The sequence below is a fragment of the Anoplolepis gracilipes genome, chromosome 7 (assembly GCF_047496725.1).
Source record: "Anoplolepis gracilipes chromosome 7, ASM4749672v1, whole genome shotgun sequence".
Classification (NCBI taxonomy): domain Eukaryota; kingdom Metazoa; phylum Arthropoda; class Insecta; order Hymenoptera; family Formicidae; genus Anoplolepis; species Anoplolepis gracilipes.
Genome location: NC_132976.1, coordinates 961,022 through 982,014, shown reverse-complemented (window position 1 = coordinate 982,014; position 20,993 = coordinate 961,022). Strand labels below are relative to the sequence as shown.

Here is a 20,993-nt window from a genome sequence, read left to right as displayed (position 1 = left end):
TTGTTACGTTTTACCATTGGCTTTAACAGGAGCCGTTTTCTCATTATTAAAAAAATGTAATGTTATGATATTAATTGACCAAGTTTTTTTGTACATAAATATGTTTGATATATTCCAAGTTGATGTCATGCATTTTATGTGATTTTTTTCCATATATCCGCATTAACATTCTAAAAAAAAGAAAGAGGTCAGAAAAGTTTTGTGAGAACTAAAAATCTATCTTACTCTGACCTTGTGCTTCAATGTTTACAAAATAAAAAATACACAGAAAAAGATTCATTTTTCAAAGAAAATAATAAAATTTTAGAAAGAAAGTAGAAGAGAGAAAGAAAGAAAGTGCTATATATATACATATAAGTGTCTCTTAGTTTGTTAGAAATGAACGAACAATTTCACTTCATAATCAACGATAAATCAGAAATTATTTACGAATTATAGAGAATATTTTGCCTCATAATATCAGTCTAAAGATTGATGGTAGCAAGAATTTTACAGGATTAGAAAAAAGTTTAAGATGACTAATTCATAAGACTAACTACTATATGTATAATCTTGTTATACATATGATGAGTTATACATAGTAATAACTTAATATTCTCTCTCTTTTAAAATTCATATCTCTTGATTTCTCAGACATAAGACCGCGAAAAAAATGATAAAAATAGAAGATTAAAAATCAGATTCTATAAAAATTCTCAATCTTAGTTCAGCAAATTATTTTGTTATAATATTATATTCTTTAAATAGGAGAAAGGAATTCATAAGCAGATATTTAAAATACAGATGTGTGTGATTTACTCTCTACAAAAAAAATTTTAGACAATTTAATATTATCAGTGTCATGTAAAATCCTAAAATGTATTGCCATCGGAAGAAGATACGTTGGAGATCTTTACTAGAGATAAAAAAAAAAAAACATACAATAACACATCCCTTTTATTTATACATACCCGTTTAGTTAAAATATATCCAAAAAATTTGTCATTTATATAAAATTAATAACATTTGTAATTACATCTTGTCAGGGGCCACAAAGAAATTAGGCTTGTTACAGAAAATTGCTTCGAAATAATATTACATGACGTGAATCGACTCTATATTACACATATAGGTCGACGCTGTCAGCCAGAGAATTCCTTATGCACCAATCATAAGGATATTTCTAAAAAATGAAATATCCGCTTTTTAGAAAAAGAAGGCTCAGCAATGAGGGAATTAATATTACTCGAATAATTTACATATTTACTATTCGTACCTACTGTTTAAATAAAGTTTATAGTGTGTGTAGTGTATGTTACATTGTTAATTACATGCCTCTTAAATGTTATATCACAAAACTATTTAAGTATATGTAATTATAAAAACTAATTACTCTTGTAAAAGAAAATTCAATTAATACTTAGGAATTTTCATTAAATTATCCATACTTTTTAAGATATATATGCATAAAAAAAGAACAAATTATATCTACGAAAAATATCGGGCATTAAGATTATTTCAGCATTGATTCAGATGATTAAGAGTATTTGCTGGTGCACCAGGAGCTTTTTGGTTTATAGTGTATGTATATGAAATATATATAATAAATGCAATATAAATATAATAGCAATTTTTACGAAATCGAGGATTTACGAAGCTAGAAGTATATCTGTATTTGTATATTACTATTATTTGTATACTAAAAATTGATTTAAATTATGCATTTTCTGGTGTATGTGTGTGTATGAATATACACACGTGCACAGGTAGTAAAAGTAGTTATTTTGACATCAAATTACGTCAAAATGATTACTTTTGCTGTCTGTGCACATGTGTGTATACATTACTTTTGCTACCTGTAAGTATACTATGCATTAAGCACACAGATTTACTTATGATAATAATTCGTAGATATATATATAAAGAGAAGATACTAAAAATATTTTACTGTTTTTGATACTTTATAGTATCCTCAAAGTATAAAAAAAGATCGAATTAATAAAATAAATAAGATTATTAAAATTATTCAGTGGGAAGTCATGGTTTTATTACATTCAACAGCCAAATATGATTATTTGTGAGTAGAATGACATATCAATCACATTATCTTCTAAATTCATTTTAGCTCCAAAAATATATTAATTTAAAAAATTTAATACACGAGATATACAAAATAGCAAAAAAGAAAAGAAAACCTTATGTTATATATTATATATATTTAATATGTACTCTGCCTTTTTATAAAAATATAGGAAGTTATGTAAAATCGAGAGTTCTTAAAATAGATGAATAGAAGAAAATGTCATTGAGTAGTATTTTTTTACATAGAAAAAAACTGACTTTTTTCTCTAAAAATGACAATGATGATGTACAGATCATAAGTAAAAACTTTTCGAGTGAAAGATCAGTAGCAATATTGAGTTCTTAGTTGTCGCAGTTGCATGTTAATCTCTAGTTTAATTATAAACTTATAGATTCACAAAGAGATTCATATAATTTTTGCGCGTTTTCCCATTCGATACATATTTAATATATTAAAAATAAGCTAAAATTTTTTACCATACACGCGCATTTTAATATCAATTCTCATATAGACTCTAAAATATCATGTATATATATGTTAAAATATTTATAATAGATATATACATTAGATCTAATAATAATTAGTATATTGTAAAAGCCTTTCTTAGAACTGCGAGCCTTTCTTAGAGATTCACATATATACATATTTCATAAATATATTAAAATATGGCTTGTTTGGTTCGTAATCGCGACTCAAAGATCTTAATTCGATGCAGTTTATATAAACACGACAATATCCGATCATTTTTCATAACATACTTAAAAAATTCGTTCTACTGTACAATTAACAACACACGTTTCTCTTTCATTTATGAAATACCTCAAATACTACCTATTTCGATATAACCTTGGACAGATCTGTAATAAATAGTTGGATGCTATCTACTGGATCGTTGCTCTTCCGCAAGCGCTATCAATCGCTGTCGAGTTTTTTTATTATTTTGACACGTCGCCGAAATCAATCCGACTAAATGTTTAACTGAATATTCCTGCAAAACAATTATACATTAATTTTATACACACAGGAGAAAGTATTATCTGGGCCTTAGCATCGCGCATTTATAACATTTATAATATTTATAGCATTTATAGTACGAATTTCGATACCTTATGTTCCTTAATCCATTCTTCGAAAATATTCTCAGGAAGATAGTATGCTTTAATGTACAATTCAACGTACTCCCTGTGTGGCATAGGTCGCAACGACGTTAATTTCTCAAATTTTGACTTTAGTTGCGTGAAATCGAGTTGCATTAGAGCTCTACCACCATTTGAACACTTTTTAGCATTGGAAAACCTAAAGTGACCATTTCCATCAATAGGTATGGATCTTATAATATTACAACATTTTTATATGCAAGCATATACTTAAAAATGTAACAGAAATTCTCCTACCCTTCTACTAAAGTATGTGTGATCAAGTGAGCCACATTTTCCCATACTGCATTGCATACATCTACGTTTAAAGGAATATACGTTCCGATAATGTTAAGTCTTTCATTCAAGGTGCCTATTTCCTATAAAAATAAACAATTTTCAATCGCAATTGTAGTTAATATAACTTTTTACTTAATAGATATCAATACATACTTGAATTAGCGCATCAATATAATTACTATGTTGAGACATGACATCCGTCACTTCCCAATTGACTTTATTCATTAAATTTAAGATGTTTGCAACATCAAACGCTTGCGACGCTACCGCCATATAAACTGGTTTTCTCAGATCTGCAGTAGATGCTACTGTTTGCATATAAAACTGATGTAAAAAACCTCTTTGAGGACTGTTGACAATAAGATGTTCCATGTAAGGCCTTAGGCCTTCGTATTGTTGTCCTAAAAATATCAGAGACTCGACAGCTACAATACGTTCCGTTAATCCGTGAAGTTTTTCGGGCTGCGACAAATTCACAATGGACGAAAGTTGTGGTTGTCTTACTTTATCGCAATTCCCGTTACTATTTTCTTCTATCACATCGTTCTCAGAGATAATTAGACTCTCTCTGATTCGTGTTAAGGATAATTTTAATTTTGGACTGTATAAAGAATCACTGTTGATTTGCTGAAAGAGAGACGTATTTTCAAACTACACTGTGTCTAGCCACGCAAGTTGAAAATCATAAATGTAAACTTACAAGATCCGATGTAAAGAACAAATGTACCGTATAGAAGCATAACTCGAAAAATTGTATCATACTTTGTATGACAGTGACTGCGATCGATCGTAAAAGTCTCGACATCTGCAGATACTTGCCGCACACTCTCAGTATGCTTAATGTTGTGTTTGTGACCATTGGTCCAGACTGTTTGAGCTTGCACTTTTTTTTATTAACTTTTGCATGATCCGACTCATCGACGTAATCATGTTTCAGCTCATCCGGAATGTCATCGTCAGACTCGTCCGAAAAATACGCAGGTAGATTAATCTAAATACAAAAAAAAAAAAAAAAAAAAAAAAAAATACGTAAACACTTAATAGTACAGATTATTTTAAAAAGAATATTATAGACATATTATATATAAAAAAAACTTTCATACATCATCGTTCATTAAAATATCTTCATCCACAGTATCATCCAGTCCTATTGCAAATGGTGACGAACCGCCCTCCAAATATTTCTGCAAGTCAATTCCCGAAGAATTATCGCTGTCACTTAAATTCGAACTGTCTAAACTGTTCCAGGTTTTGCAGTTGTTGAGCGAAGGTTTCAAACTACGAAATTCTAACAATTGGGTAGCCATAAAATTAGATTTCACAGGACACAATTCCCAACCGTCATTTTCCAAAAATATTCTTAATTCATCCAAACGAGACGCATGGTAATGAGAAAAGTAAGACAAGGACTGCTTTCTTATGGATTCCTGCAAATTCTCCGATTTGAAGCAAAGTTCTTCCCCAATCTCCATCAATCTGCAATTAATAGATAATAATTTTGAAAATTATTTGCTCATTAACAATAGAATTTTATTATTATCTATCAAGTTTCTACCCACCTATTTACTATACTCAATACTTGAACAAACTGTTCAAATTTGATATCTGTTAAATCAGCATTTGTCAAATATACTGATATCTTCATTTCCACATCATGCCATACGCGGACCATGCTATTCTCTAATTTCTGTTTGACATATTGTTTACTAAAAGTTTCCTCTAAATTCTTAATATCAGATTTACATTCTGATTTATGTTCTTGCGCATTATGCCAATTTACAACAAGATAATATGAACTTAGTATTGTCCACAATGATTTGCACAACTCTGTGAGACAAATTATATATTTGTCGCGAGGCACATCCTGACACAATTGTTTATATTGTCTTTTCACGTCGCCTCCCGCGTAAGAATGAACAACAGCGAACGCGGTGTTATGAATGACAACACTAAAATGCATATGCAATTGATCTATGGCAGACTGTGTCTTTCCTAATAACATGTATGCTTCTTGAATAGAGGAATATACGGCGACATCAAATTTAGTACACATTTCAAAAAGTGTACTATCTAAGGTCCTTTCCGCTTGTTCCAAGATATCTTGCAATTTTCCACTCAACGCATTGATACAGTGGAAATGTTTGTATGTTTGAGCAGCACTTTGGCATTCTAAAAGAAGTGATATGGCTCCAGGAAAATTGCCTTCATTTAGAAGCTCCTGTAGACGATCCCCTGTGCGTTGCTAATAACATAGTAATTAGATTTAAGCAAAAAAATTCTTTTCATTTCATTTTTCGCAAGATGTTACAAAGATCGATACGTTTGTAAAGTATAAAAAATATAAATTGACCTACCAGTGTTTTTATAGTATTCAAACTATTTAATAGTTCTGTGACTACTTGTCGTCTCTGATAATTGGCTAATATACCTAAACTTGCTGTAGTAAATTGCGTTTTGGCTAATTGCAGATCTGCTCTTCCCATTTTACATATTTCTAAGACATCTTGCAATTGTTCTTGCAGCTGCAAAATCTTGTCAAATTCTGTTTTACAAGCACTCTGCTTATCCAAAATAAGCTGTAATACTTTCTTGGAAACGACTTGATGTTGTTGCTTGAGTTTCTTGCAACACTTTTCAATCTCTTTGGAATGTAATATCGTTGGTAATTTCTCTAATTCGTAGCGCGATGGATCAAAACTACCATCAGTATTGAAATAAACATCTTCGATGGACTCTAATATATCTTGATCGGGTACAGGCTCGCTCTCCGTTGACTGATCAGCTTCGGAACGAAGATCTTCACATTTTTGGGAATCAGGTGGATTAAGCAAATCAGGATTCAAGCCCATAAGTGGCACTTTAGTTGCATTCTAAAAAAGATGAATTATTATATGAATTATATCATCTTAATTGTAAAAATCATTTTTAAGTTGAATTTTATTTTCTTTCATATTTTATCTTTTAATTATGAATAATACTAAAATAAATTTATTGCAAACTGATGGAACATTTTTTAAAATTTATGTACAATCGAATTGTATATATATATATATATATATATATATACATATATATATGTGTGTGTGTGTGTGTGTGTGTGTGTGTGTAATATAATAAACCAGAAATATCATGTGTCTCTAGAATTATTAGTTTATTCGCAATAGTTTCCTCCAAAATAAATCACAAAGTAAAAAAAGCGAAACAAGCGACACGTGACATTATTTGACAGCGAAATGTCAAATTCGATCGCACATACACTGCGTCACATAACCTAACCTAATTGTCGAATAACACAGCAAGTACGTAGTACGCTACGTTATTTGCAGCTACAATATTTATAAACAATCGGCTTGCCTGTTTATTAATGAGGCCGAGAAATTTAAACTTTAAATCTTCCATGATCTCAGATTGCATCGCGATCGTCAAACCAGACGCATTCTCATCTGTTTACCGCGCCTCGTAATTTTAACGTGACGTTTCTAATAATAAGAAGCAAAAACGGCATAATACGTAGTGATCTCGACCGATCATCTCGATGGTCGTCTTCGATTATTCCAATCGCGCTAGTTTTTTCCTTCGAACTTTTGCAAAACTGATCTCGCCCACGTATTATATACGCGCAATATTCTTCCGTCGAGATGTTATCGACAATCCTCTGAAGTTGGCCGCGGTTTCCTTTCAGTGCTTTGATGATGTCTAGTACCCATACACACTTGTAAAGTTTCCAACAGTGGAGGTGAACCTTGCGAGCTGCGACCGCTGCTACGTTCAGATATGTACGGAGGACAAAAGATTGCAGCAGCTTCTTCGACAGTATTAAATATGTATATATACGTATTATTTAATCCTTTTGTTAGTTTTGAAAAGAAAGTAATCCTCCTAAGTTAACCTTTGAATGACGAGGTCTTATTAAGTATATGTAAAGAAATGTCATTTCATTAACTATAGCATATATGTATTACGCAATAAATATACTCAAGCAGACAGATGATAAAAATAAAATGGCCAACAAAATCGCGATACACATATAGCTATATATATATATATATATATATATATAATATTTGCATACATATTAGGCCCTTTTATTTAATATTGAGGATCTGTTTTCATCTGTCATCTTTTTATTCTTCTTACAAATACTAATAGAAAACCACATCACAAAATATTTTATCTTAAACGATATAAATATGCGATTAAAACTTGGAAAATTTATAATAATAGAGGATATTAATAATAGAGAATATTATAAACTTTTTTCTGCAATCAATTATCTCGAATTAATTCCCTTTATCTTTATTTCTTTGACCGTAGATGCGAATCATAAATGTGATATCAACGCTATTTATAAGGATTTCACGTGAAGGAAAGAGAAATGTGGCAAAAGGAATAAAGCGAAAACATATCTGAAATAAACGTTATAATGCCAAGCGTCGGGTAATATTTTTTATTTAATCAGCGGATAATCATAATAATTTATCTTTTTAATTATATCTATCATAAATCGCGCGCGAAATTTTTAGATTTCATGAAATACATAATTCTATATCTATAAAAAACTGATATAATATTATATATTTGTTATTTTTTTGTTCGAAAATAAACTTTTTTTTACTAAAAAGTTTTTTATAGATATAGAATTATGTATTTCATGAAATCTAAAAATTTTGCGCGTATTTTATAATAAGTCAATTAATTTAAATTATAAATATATATATATATATATAAGAGTAATATATATGTATATATAACTCTTACTTTATACATAAAAATCATAGTAAGATCATTTATTTTTTTCTTAACGTGTTAGTATGCATTTATTGCTAAGTAGAGTTTATATATATAAATTGTTAAATTATTTTTTACGATTACATTTATATATATATATAGTCGTCAAAAATAATTTAACAATTTATATAAACTCTACTTGGCAATAAATGCATACTAATGTGTTAAGAAAAAAATAAATGATCTTACTATGATTTTTATGTATAAAGTAATATATATATATGTATGTGTGTGTGTGCATTTAATATGCATTAATAGCTACGATCTGATATATCCCCTCTTTTGAAGATACTACGATGTAATACCGCGATTATTAGACTTTGCTCCTTGTGTACTGTAAGATAAAGAGTAATCGATATTGTTGGCGATGTATCGCGTAAAAATGATGCACATATATACTTGGCATATTATCTGCGAAAATTATGTTAATTCTATTGTGTTTTATGATAGGATCATCATCAGGATGAGAGATTGCCGAATGAAGTTTCAGCGCGTTGTTAAGAACTGTCATCGTGTACTATTCTAGAGGATATTCGAATAGTTATGATGATTATAAACGACGAGAAAGATTCACCGTGAAATTAATATTAACAATAAGCGCCGACATGTGTAATTATCGTCGGCATAAAATCACCTTGGAACAAGATGGGCGAAAGTTACCCATTGGATGAAAAGAGGGGGCGTAACAACGAATTCCGGAGCATCGGATAAAGATAATATAGATGCCATTTTGTTTGTGAAGCGAGGAGAGGAATATCGGCGAGCTGATTAAATTAAAAAATTGAATAATGGAACAGAAGGACGTAGTTGGAGAGAAAATGGTGAAAATACGATTGACTTATAGCAGATAACCTTCGTTACGCCATTGAGCAATGAGGGGTTGAAATCGATGCGACTGAACGAGCGTGGGTGTTCCAGGGTAGAGCCGCGATCTTGCGTTGCTCGATTGGTCGGCTGGCCTCCCACATTTGTCCCCCTCCTTATCACGAGCCAGCGCCTCAGGTGAGATCTGCGGCTCGACGCGTGTACACGGCAGGTGCGTTCACAGTATGGCTGTGCACCCACTGTCACGCGCCAGCGGGAATAGAGTCTCTCTTCTCTTACGGGTGTAAGAAGAAAAAGGAAGTGGTGAGAGCAGGAAGGGTGAGAGGACCAAAGGGGACTAGCTCAAGAGAGAGGCTTAGCGAGAGGAAGAAAGAGGGAAATCCTGTTCAGAAAGACTCCGAAGAAAGGGCGAATCAAGTGGTGGGAGCGACCCCGCCGTGTAACATTTTCATCCCCGCACGCGTATAGATACACGTATATAACACAGCCGAAGCGGAGTCCTCTCGGGGCGAGGAACCTTGCACGAACCACCCTCCCCCAAGGAATTTCGAACCTTGGTGGTGCACAGGTGCTAGCGGACAAGCGAGCGAGTAGGTGTGATTCTCGCAGGGTGACGACACATCACCCTCTTTGTTCGCGTTGGCGAGGAGAAACATAGGATTTCTCGGAAAGTAGAGTTCTCTCTCTCTCTTTCTGGTGAGAAAAAGGGAATTCGGACACGCGCAGGGACTCGTCGCAGCAGCAAGAGGAGCGGAAGTCGCGTCGAGCACCCGTCGAGCATCCGCGAAAAGAGAGTATGGTACGGAGATTCTGCAACGGAGCGGTTGCACTTGGCATCGCCCTGACGGCTTGCGCTGCCTTTCCGCGCGCCGTCATGGCGATCGACCTTAGTCGCTTCTACGGCCACATCAACACGAAACGCTCGGGTAAGTGAGCATCAATTAGATCAATGAGGAGACGATGGGGAGTGAAAATGGGAGACGGTCACGGCAGCGACGGCGACGGCATGCGAAAGCCTCGCAGACGCCGGAGACGTTCGAGAAAGCACGATTCCCTGGGTCTTATTGTTAGACGAGAACGCGAAAGAGAAATCACGCATATATAATCAATACAAAATTTATCGATACAAAATTTAATCGGTTATTTCAACAAAAGAACGCTCTTTAAAATTTACTTTTTTTTTAACCATGGAAATTGCATAAATTTATATAGATAAAGACATTTTGATGAAACTACGATTCAATTACGAATGATATTTAATTGTAGAGTGTTTAAATGAAAACGAAATTTACACGTACACATATACACGTTAGTTTTTTCAAACTTACAACATTCGTACATTTTTTTTATCGTAAAAAATTAATACAATTCTTTGTGAAGATGAATGAAAAATTTTTATTCTGTACAGATATTTCTTTCCATCTCTGTAAAATTTATTCATTTTACATAATACATATAATCGATATATCAGTATATATATATGTGTGCATGCATGTTTTTTATACATATGTGCATGTTTTCATTCTTTTCCTTTTTATTATAAACGCGTTATAACAACATACATCTATATATGAAGCTATAAAAGAGAAGTGAATCAAATATTATCAATATTTAATTTATCAATATTATTTTCAAATGTTTTTATATTAGTTGTTTACTTTCCATTAAAATCGTTCAAAACAGAAATTTCATCAAAATATTTTGCGTACGATCCGACTATTCATGGTGCTTTACTTTTATATATATATATATATATATATATATATATATATTTTTTTTTTTTTTTTTTTTTTTAAAGAATACATATGCCAGTATCTAACAAAACTTTTTTATTCGTCGTTCTTTCCAACAACAACGAATTTTAATTATCAATGTTATATACATTCAAACAAATAATATAATAGTTTTTTATACATGTAAGGTAACTCGTAAATGTGTCATATCTCTGTCCAGTCTGAGCAAATAACGATATCTACTACTGTGGCCGTAGAAGTGCTCTAGATAAGAAAACAAATTTGTAGTTTGCGTGATTGCAAAATTCTCTAATTGGGGAAACAAAAAGGTTATTAAACGGATATATAAATCAGAGAAGTTGATTCAACAGGAAACTTATTAGCGAATCTGATACTTAAGTCTTTTACTCTTATCGGATTTTATATAAAAGATTACACTTCTATCGTTACTTGAATAATATACTTTTGCACAGTATAATTTGATGATATAATTTTCTTTGCGAAAATATCAAGGGAAATTATTTATAGCAACATTTAACTTTAACTTTACATATCAATGTAATTAAACTATTTTAATTAAAAATTCTGTAATTATATAAAGTTCACTTGAAATTAACTGAAGAAGAGATCATGTTAGAGATTATTTAATAAAAAATAAAATAAAATAAGGCAAAAGAGTTAACAAACATATATTGCATAGAAACTTTAGCTTATATACTTCACTGATTGAGAATAAATATTTTATATCCACCGCCGCATTTATAGAGATATGAAGTAGAGGAAGCTTCCAGGAAACAATACTGTCCCCTTTGCGTTATCACGCTTCTCCTGATATCCATTAAAGTTAACGGGTGTGGAGGGCGCGATTATGACAGAGCTATGTATTTCGCTGAAACCCCAGACCATGTGGGAGTGTGCTCTCCAGCGGATATAGTTATACGGTCGGTCAATAACGCGCGTACTTGGCGTATCGAGTCTATAGTCGCGTTTATATGCTGATGACATTTAAAAAAACGCACTTTTTCACTCAACTTTTTCCTGTCATTCAGGGTCGTAATTCTTCGCGAAGCAGGTTAAACGTATTGGCATTCTGTTTTAATATATATAAAATTTCTACTTTTTTTATATTTATCTACACCTTTTATCAATCTTTTGAAATTTTTATCCTGCAGAAATTTATATCATCGGAAATTAAAGGTAAAAATGAAAAATAAAAAATGTCTTATTTTCGAAAATCTTAAAATAAAATTTCTTAAATCTTAAAATCTTAAAAATCTTATATTTTTTTCTATGCAATCTCTCTTCAGATAAATTTATTTTAATTAAAATAAAGAAGAGGAAGATTAAACGCAAAAAAAGAGAAATGTAAAATAGATAAAATAAATAGAAATTTTCTCACAAGAAAAATTGAATAAAAACATATATGTTTATAAATAATATTTCAAATACTTTTTATATTTTTCTCTATATTTTATTAATTTGCTAACAAAATAGTAAATTGTAAATAAGAGAGCAAAATACAGATCAAAACTCTGAAAAATAAGTCTAGGCATGTATTTATTGAACAGAAAACTATTTATAATTTGAAAGCTGATAAATATACCAAAAAATATTAATCAATTTGTTTATTCAAATAAAATATATTCAAGAAATAGAAATTTTAAACAATGCGGATTAGTCGATTGAAACATTCATATTAAAAATTTTTCGTATCTTGTCGTCACAGATATTTCCTAGTATTTTTTTTATAAACTGAAGTATATATATATATATATATATATATATATATATACTTCATAATACATCATAATAAAGAAAAAAATTGTTGCGTATATATATATATATATATATATACATATACGCAACAATCTTTTTTTTTTAAATATTCCCTTGACGATTATTCCATTCGGAATGTATTAAGGTCGAGGTTCGATCCCATAGGAGCAACATATATTTTTCCTCTCTAGGGAATCAACACTTCTCGTTGATTGCTAAAATATTTATCTGCAATATTTCTAAACGCTTATTAAAGTGCGCAGATGTCTCATCTAAACGCATGAACAAAAATTACATAAACATTCGTGTAATTTAATAATAACATCTTTTAGTACTATCGATTCAACATTTAATACTTATAGTAATAATCTTTGTCTTATATATGTGACAAACTTTTGAAAAAGTGTTTCCTCGTTGAATACGCCTAGCTGTTTAATATAAACATTTGAGAATAAAAACCCTTGCGTCAATATTTGCAAAGTAATTTAATAATGTTGATGGAACATTACATTTGTTCGATACAATATTTCATGTAGTGCAGGGACATCAAATTGATCAAACACAAAATTGACCTTAGGAGCTTTCTGAATATGACGTCATATTTTTATTTGTAAATTGCGTTCAAGTGCGTTGAAATAAACGCGTGGGCGATCATAGATATATATGTACATATATATGTATATGTAACGAATGTGGCACAATATTACACAATCGATCGTCAAGTAACTGCTGGCGATACCATACATAATTTATGTTTCTTTCATTATTAGCGCGGCTCAATCAAGATGCAGAATTATTTTGTCTTTTTCGATACAGTAATAGAAATCTTTCTTTGAAATAAAAATATGAATTCATGGAAATAAATGTTTTGGAGTAAAGGTTAAACGGCCGAATATTTACTTTGTTAAGTAGGATATGTACACGTGCACACACACACATACACACACACACACACACACGATAGAGAAAGGTCTTACATAAAACGTTACAGAATATCCCCTCTTGAGACTAAATGGAAACTCTTTTTCGCTGGATCTTTTATAATTCGTACATTTGTACTTATGACCTCCACGAAGATAAAAAGAAAAAGAGAACAGTTCCCAAGAAAAAGACTCTTTTATTTTCCTAGAAGATATACCTACGACAGTTTACATTTTCGAAAAATTTTCACGAAATTTAAACTGTATATTCCTTTCAAACGTTTCAAGTAAATAGAGAAAAAAATACACGGAATTAATTACGTAATAAAAATTTTAATAAGGGAAAGGTCTGGTGGAATGTTTCGGCCAATTTTAAATTGTAAGAGTAAAGTTGTATAACGACTTTGGATCGATTCTAATTCCCACAATTCTATCAGATTCCATATTTCGTTTAAATGATTTTTAAGAACTAATGTTGCGTGAGTTAATGCGATTGCGTGTCCTTCCAATTATCTCGAAAGCTTCTCGTATAGAGGGGAATAACGCTGGCGCATTATTCGCGTTTAATTCCGTTTCAGATCCCTCGCTTTATCGTCCTAATTTAATCATCGCGCGACACCGCGATGAACATGTCGCGTCCCTTCTGAACTTTCACATCCGCGAGGTAATTAAAGCACAATTTGTATGCGCATCACGCGTTCCTAAATTCGTCTCGAAAAATGCGTACATCTGATTTTCCCTCCCTCGCTCATGGTATTAGATTCAGACGCCTTTTTTTTCTATACTTTTCAGATGCTTGCCACCCGTACGAACCGTTCAAGTGCCCGGGCGACGGAATCTGCATCTCGATACAGTATTTGTGTGACGGCGCACCCGATTGTCAGGACGGATATGACGAGGACTCGAGATTGTGCACCGCAGGTGAACAAGACAATTAATTTAATTGAAACAATGCACAATTAAGTAATGATCAATCTAATTTAATTACACACATAGCAGAGTTAAATTTTTTGATTTAATTTTTATACAGTAGAGTAAATAAATTATTTACTGTATAAACTATAATATAAAATTGGCTCGTACCAACAATACGATTTTTATAGATAATGTAATACGCTTTTTTTTTCATTCGAGATCTCTCCACGTAGAATTACTACGCGATTGATCTTAGATTTATTATGTTATAAATTTATATAAATATTAAAAATTTATAAAAATATTTTTTAACGTGTAGGTGTATACATATTAAATATAAACAATTTATTTATAAATATTTTCGTCTAGTATATATTATGTTGCAAACAATATCGATGTATCATGTTGTAAACAATACGCTCGGTATGGATGTACTTGATGATGTTCCGTGCAGCTGCACCGAACATCGTAATAAGGGGAGGGGATCATTATAATAAGGGGAAAGAGATCACCGCTGCACTCCTTCGGTGCGTTTACACTGCGTGTTATTGTCGCTTTTTTCTTTCTATGGACCGATCTCCGTAAGTATCGATCAATTGAGATATAATTTTTCTGCTTTGTCTCTTTTCAGAGATATGGAGAGAAAAAAATTGTATTAATTTTAATTATCAAATTAAAATTAATTATACAATTTTATTAATTTTAGTATTGTAAGAACACGACGTTGTAATGACTCTCTGTGTTTATTTTATTTTACGTTTCGCTTATTCTTTGTTGCAGCCAAACGACCACCTGTAGAAGAAACCGCGAGTTTTTTGCAATCCTTACTGGCAAGCCACGGCCCCAATTATTTGGAAAAGCTATTTGGAAACAAAGCGCGCGATACGCTGAAGCCTCTCGGTGGTGTGGAAAAAGTGGCCATTGCGCTGTCCGGTAAGTCTCGCAATTAAATAAAATATTTGAGCAATAAAATAAGATGGCAAGAACTTTACGATTCAAGACGCACATAAAATATCAAACCGATCCAACTCGCTCTTCAATGTCGTTATAAAAATAGTGATGTAATTTTTGCTCGCGTCGTAGAACTCTATTAAAAGAGATGAAAACCGTCACGTTGAAACAATTACGAACATAATTTAACATAAAAATAATCAATTTAATTATGTATCATATATGTATCATATATCAGAAAAATATTTTCTCGTTTCTTTCATCATCGAATTTGCTACCCGCTCTCGCAATCTGGTCTTTGACGATCTATTTCGACCGTCAGAATCGCAGACGATCGAGGACTTTGGCGCGGCGCTGCACTTGATGCGCTCGGATCTAGAGCACCTGCGTTCAGTTTTCATGGCGGTGGAGAATGGTGACCTGGGTATGCTGAAGTCGATCGGGATCAAGGACTCCGAGCTGGGCGACGTCAAGTTCTTCCTTGAGAAACTCGTTAAAACAGGCTTTCTCGATTGAACGACCGTCACGCCCACCACCGTCGATGACGAGTCGTCGCCGTCGTCGTCGCATCAGCAGACCCTTTGTTTGATGAAGCCTAAATCTCGTTCTTTTCGCGAACACCTCTTTCTTTTCTCGCGAGTTCTTGCGCGCAGAATGTAGACCCTTTTACTTTCTCTTTCCTCTGCTATTCCTCTCGCGAATCCTCTGCTCTTGCTTCAACGCGACGAACGCAATCACCGAGCACCGAGATGATCGTCGTGAAACCATCTGCGTGACGAGCGATCAGATCTTGGTTTCGCATATTTTGTATAGCCATTATATTTGGATAATAATTCTAATCTCGTTACACGCGATTGTCAATCAATTATGGGACATGGCTGATAACTAATATATTGCGCATGGCGGATTTATTATTGCGATTTTTTTCAATAGTCTGTCGCAATTTTACACAAATCTGCGTGAAAATATCAGCACTGAAAAAACACATGTTAGCTTATTTATAATCTGCAAACTTAATATAGTATGCATTTTTTTTTTTAATTTCAAACATGTCAAAATACATAGGATGATATATTTAAATAATATAATATCACGTGGTCAAATTTTCATGAATGTTTCGACAGGGTTCGTTCACTCTCGCTTTTCTAATTGTTAGTTGCGTGTCGAAATGTAATCTTTCTTCATGTGATCAAATAATGAGCTTTCAGTCGACCTATTTCTAAAATATTGAGCTTCCTCGTATATCTTGTAACAACACTATATCACACTCTTACCTTGGTGCATATATGTGCTGCCGCGTGTCCCGGTTTTATTCGAGCTTTATCTTCAATATTGCTAGCACATAAGCCTTACATAAGTGATGAACGGTCGACGACAATCGTTCGCGATCGGTAGCGATGTAACGTTCGATAGTTGCGCATTTAAATTACTTGAAATACACACAAGCCACGCTATATATATATAAATTATCTTACAATTATCATTTAATGAGATATTAGTGATTTAGTAAAAAGTTTCATGTCTAAACTTAAGCTCATTTATTATCTAATCTTCTTGAATTTGATAAGCCGCTTGTGAAAACATTTCGACGAGATTGCTACCTTCAAGTTTCAAAGAAGAAACTTTACAAAGATGAAGCTTGCGGAAAGTAATCGCGTTCAAGCACGGCAAAGTGGTTTTTAATGAAAATTGCATTACTTTGCGGGAAAATCGTGCGGAATTGAATTTCTAACAGGATAAAATTCCCTTTAAATGCAATGTTATGATACCTTACTAAGTAATTTTATATAAGTAATTTTATTTTTTCGTCAATTGCACAACTATCGAATTTATTGTTACCGAAGCTGCCTCTCGATGGCAAACTAGAAGCGGGGGCGGGGAAAAGTCGCATATAGAGACTTATATATTCTTATAATTAGTTACTTCTGCGTATCATAAGAAACTGCACGCAACGATTATTATTCTCATTATTATCTGGAGATATCTTTTTAACGTACTTCTCAACCAAACGAACGATGCTGTGAATTTTTTGTTATATTAATTATAGAGTATAGGGTGTATTTAGAGATGATAGCTTTTATTCGAATTTAGATGATTACTGCTGGAACAGTATATTGATTTAAGTCGATGTTCTCTTCTCACGTGTATATTTTTTAACTTAGCTTTATTATCGCAAAAATCGCTTCTATTCGCGATAAGTTTCGCGACGCAACTCTCTGCAACGTATCGAGTACATACAAAAAGAAATAAAAATGTAGCATAGATAAATGTCTCATACCGAGAAACTCTTCGATTTGTATTATATTTTCACCGCACTTGACTGGTGAAACCTTTGCCTTCATCAAGATGGCATTCGAATGTAAGACAAAATGACGCAATTAATATTTAACGTGTGTTAATGAACGTGCGGTGAAAATATCGTCTTTCGGATCTAAGGATCTAAGGTGCTCTTGATTTTTCTCGGTACAATCGAAAGTCACGCAGTCTTAATAAAACACATCACACACGGCAATATTGTGTGTTTTAAAGTTGAGAAAATGGGTACAAAAGAAGAAATGTGGAGCATCGCGTCGCGTTCTTTCAGGGTATGACGCGTATTTTACTCACTATAAAGGGAAAAAAAGCAAGATATATATATATATATATATATATATATATATATATATATATATAATAATGCTAACGATTATTGATATTTTCATTACGGCAACACGATACATATCAGTACACATATCAGTACATATCAATGAAAATTATATATATTTAAAAAAAATATATATATATATATATTATATAATAAAGTATAACCGCGGATTCTCTCGAGGTAGCGCTTTCCGTCATGCCTTTCTCTTACTTTGAAGAGAGTAAATTAACACATACATTACGAGTTATAAATTTATATATATATATACATACATATAAAATTGTACTATTCGTGACAATCGAGAAATGGCAGACGGGTGCGAGTCTGACGAGACTTTATTTTATCTCGAGAGAATAGCCGTCGAGATGAATAATGACATATCTACTTATTAAGCGTATCTTCTAATAGAAAATAATTGAGACATATCTTCTAATTAATGTAATGTAAGCGAATTTAAAGATATATATATATATGTATATATGTATATATATATATATATATATATATATATATATATATAATACATACATAGCGAATACATATCAACAGAGAAATCACTTTTATCAGATGGTAGATAATATTTTGGTATATAAAGAAGAAAAAAAGTGTAATATTCCCTCCAGATGTCAATTACGGTCCAAAGTAGGGCCTGGACCGAGGGCAAAATCCGAGGGAACTTGTGTGTGTTAGCGAACGGAATATCAGACCGAGGGGTCATGGCGCGACACTTCTCTTTTTCTCTCCCTCCCCGCTCTCTCCGCCCCACTGCTTCGTGCCTTGACCCTTTGGCCCCAATTTCAAATCGTAAGTTATAAGGTCAATTCTATTTCTCCCTCCCGAGAGAACCAGACCGGAATTCCGACATAGTGCAATTTCTGATATGCATATACGTAAAAATATATCATGTTTCGGAGGCGCGTTATCCATCGTCTTGGAATGGTAAGAGATTGTACTCTTCTCTTTCTCGTAAATCTTTATTTATTTCATTTTCTTTTCACATTTTGTCACTATGATTTACACGGGATCTGTTTACAATTCCTTCCTTACGAAGAGATAGATTATAAGATTTTGATGATTTCACAATTTGTGATATTGAGCGAGAAAAATTAATAGAAATTTATTCCATAAATTTTTTTTTTTTTTGCGCATGTATTTCGGAAAACGATTTAATTTCTTTTTATTCTTATATTTATAGAAACAATTTTTATATTAATTTTTATATTAACAATTTTTTATATTTTTTATCTTTATATTTATATCTATATATATTTATTTATCTTTATATTAAGAATATATTCTATGTCTGTAATTTAATTAATTTAGCGAATACATCTAGAAAAATATATGTATAGTAATATACGTCTCTTCTTCTAGAAATTGGTTTATTCGATCCAACTGACGTTAAAGCAAATAATGTATTTATATAAATTAATACTTTTATTATAAACTAACTAGATTTTAATTTTTTTAATTGTGAATAAAATATGTATTATTATATAATATATATTATTTCTTAAGAATGACGATTTTTAAATGCATTTTGTCAAAAGATTATTTCTTCTATTGAAGCTTATTCTTTCTGTATAAATCACCTTAGTTAATCTTAATTTAAAAAAACAATATTATAATTAATACAATAATTTGATTATTTCAGAACAAAATTGTCGATCCGTCCACAGTATTTCGGTTAATAAATAGTACTGTTGTTTATTATTTTACTATGTATCCTTTTATTATTATTATTTTATCATTATTCCAACAAAGGGCTCGAAATGCAGCTGGATTATAAAAGAAACATATAATTTTTTCTGTATTGCAAGGAGAGAGATTATAACATGTTATATTTTCTTGTCTTGTGTGAGAATTAATCTGTATAACATTTATGGAACGTAATAGTAATTTATATCAAGCAATAGAATATATTTCCCCATAATAATTCCATAATATATTTATGTTTATTAATTGTACCAAATTTAAAAGTATGCGTAGATACTCTACGTTACATATTTGATCCAATTTTCAATTTAACAAAATATGTCTCTATATTTTGCGTCTATTATATTTTGCGATTTATCGAAATATTTTCTCTACACAAAATTTCACAAAAAAATAATATATCGATATAAAATATAATAAAACCTGGAAATTACAATATTAATGTGGAAAGGAAACAAAAAATAATTACATGAAACGTTCTTTCTTGTAAATTTTCGGAAGCTATACGGAAGATGTTGCGACAGTTGCTCCTAAAATACATATCTCACCCGGATATATCGGCTATTATGCGCGCGCGCGATCGCACGGTTAATTAATTATTAATTAATCAATTGATTAATATAAGGAAGATAAGTAGTATTTTTTGCAGTATTTGCGATTGTATATGCGATTATACGTACACATATATGTATATACGTTGTATACGTTGTTTTATTCGTTATTGTTTCATTACTTTTATGGCTCTTTTATAATTGTGTATGTATTGCGTTATATGTATAATTATTATTATATATATACACATTGCGCTCTCTTAAACGTTAAGTTAATCAATAAACTAAAGTGATATTATATAAGGAATTGTAATTTTGTAATGTGTAATTTTCAACCTTGTCTTTTCAAACTGATGGAATAATATATGCGGCATAGGTCTGCATATTATATATGTATATATATCTATACATTTTTTCAACTTTCTTTGTTCTACTGTCAAAGCATTTTCTTATTATACGGCAAACTGTGACGTTACTATGTACACTGTAATAAGTAATCAACCCTTTCTTTCTGCTTCTTAAACTTTTTGTGTACTCTTTTCCTATTCATTAAATTCTTGAAAATAATTATGTCACGCGATAGCATTAATAAATAAAGCGAAACGTTTCTTCAGTTTTAATTGTTAGACTTCAGATTATATATGCCACACTATGATTTCATCTTGCATGCAAACAT

General features: G+C 31.7%; 2 protein-coding genes across 5 annotated transcripts; one reads left to right on the top strand and one right to left on the bottom strand.

Annotated features, from left to right (window-relative positions):
* Positions 1–792: 792 nt before the first annotated feature.
* Positions 793–7,160, bottom strand: Vps50 (vacuolar protein sorting 50). 2 transcript variants are annotated; one of them, XM_072896717.1, is made up of 10 exons: positions 6,853–7,160; positions 5,853–6,368; positions 5,058–5,740; positions 4,602–4,974; positions 4,199–4,489; positions 3,652–4,125; positions 3,457–3,578; positions 3,169–3,358; positions 2,894–3,050; positions 793–1,162 (listed from the first exon to the last, which is right to left on the bottom strand). In XM_072896717.1, exons 1-9 carry the CDS (start codon positions 6,910–6,912, stop codon positions 2,940–2,942), a joined length of 2,820 nt encoding a protein of 939 aa, XP_072752818.1. In that variant the 5' UTR covers positions 6,913–7,160; the 3' UTR covers positions 793–1,162; positions 2,894–2,939. The 2 variants fall into 2 exon arrangements, with proteins under 2 accessions (XP_072752818.1, XP_072752817.1); XM_072896716.1 differs by having other exon boundaries at positions 793–3,050.
* A 61-nt stretch (positions 7,161–7,221) lies between these two features.
* LOC140668105 (IDLSRF-like peptide) lies at positions 7,222–20,937 on the top strand. Of its 3 annotated transcripts, none has more exons than XM_072896726.1 (6): positions 7,222–7,322; positions 7,813–7,935; positions 8,737–10,037; positions 14,333–14,461; positions 15,236–15,388; positions 15,729–20,937. In XM_072896726.1, exons 3-6 carry the CDS (start codon positions 9,908–9,910, stop codon positions 15,920–15,922), a joined length of 606 nt encoding a protein of 201 aa, XP_072752827.1. In that variant the 5' UTR covers positions 7,222–7,322; positions 7,813–7,935; positions 8,737–9,907; the 3' UTR covers positions 15,923–20,937. The 3 variants fall into 3 exon arrangements, with proteins under 3 accessions (XP_072752827.1, XP_072752826.1, XP_072752828.1); XM_072896725.1 differs by having other exon boundaries at positions 7,281–7,417; XM_072896727.1 differs by lacking the exons at positions 7,222–7,322; positions 7,813–7,935; positions 8,737–10,037 and adding an exon at positions 13,700–13,919.
* Positions 20,938–20,993: the final 56 nt, after the last annotated feature.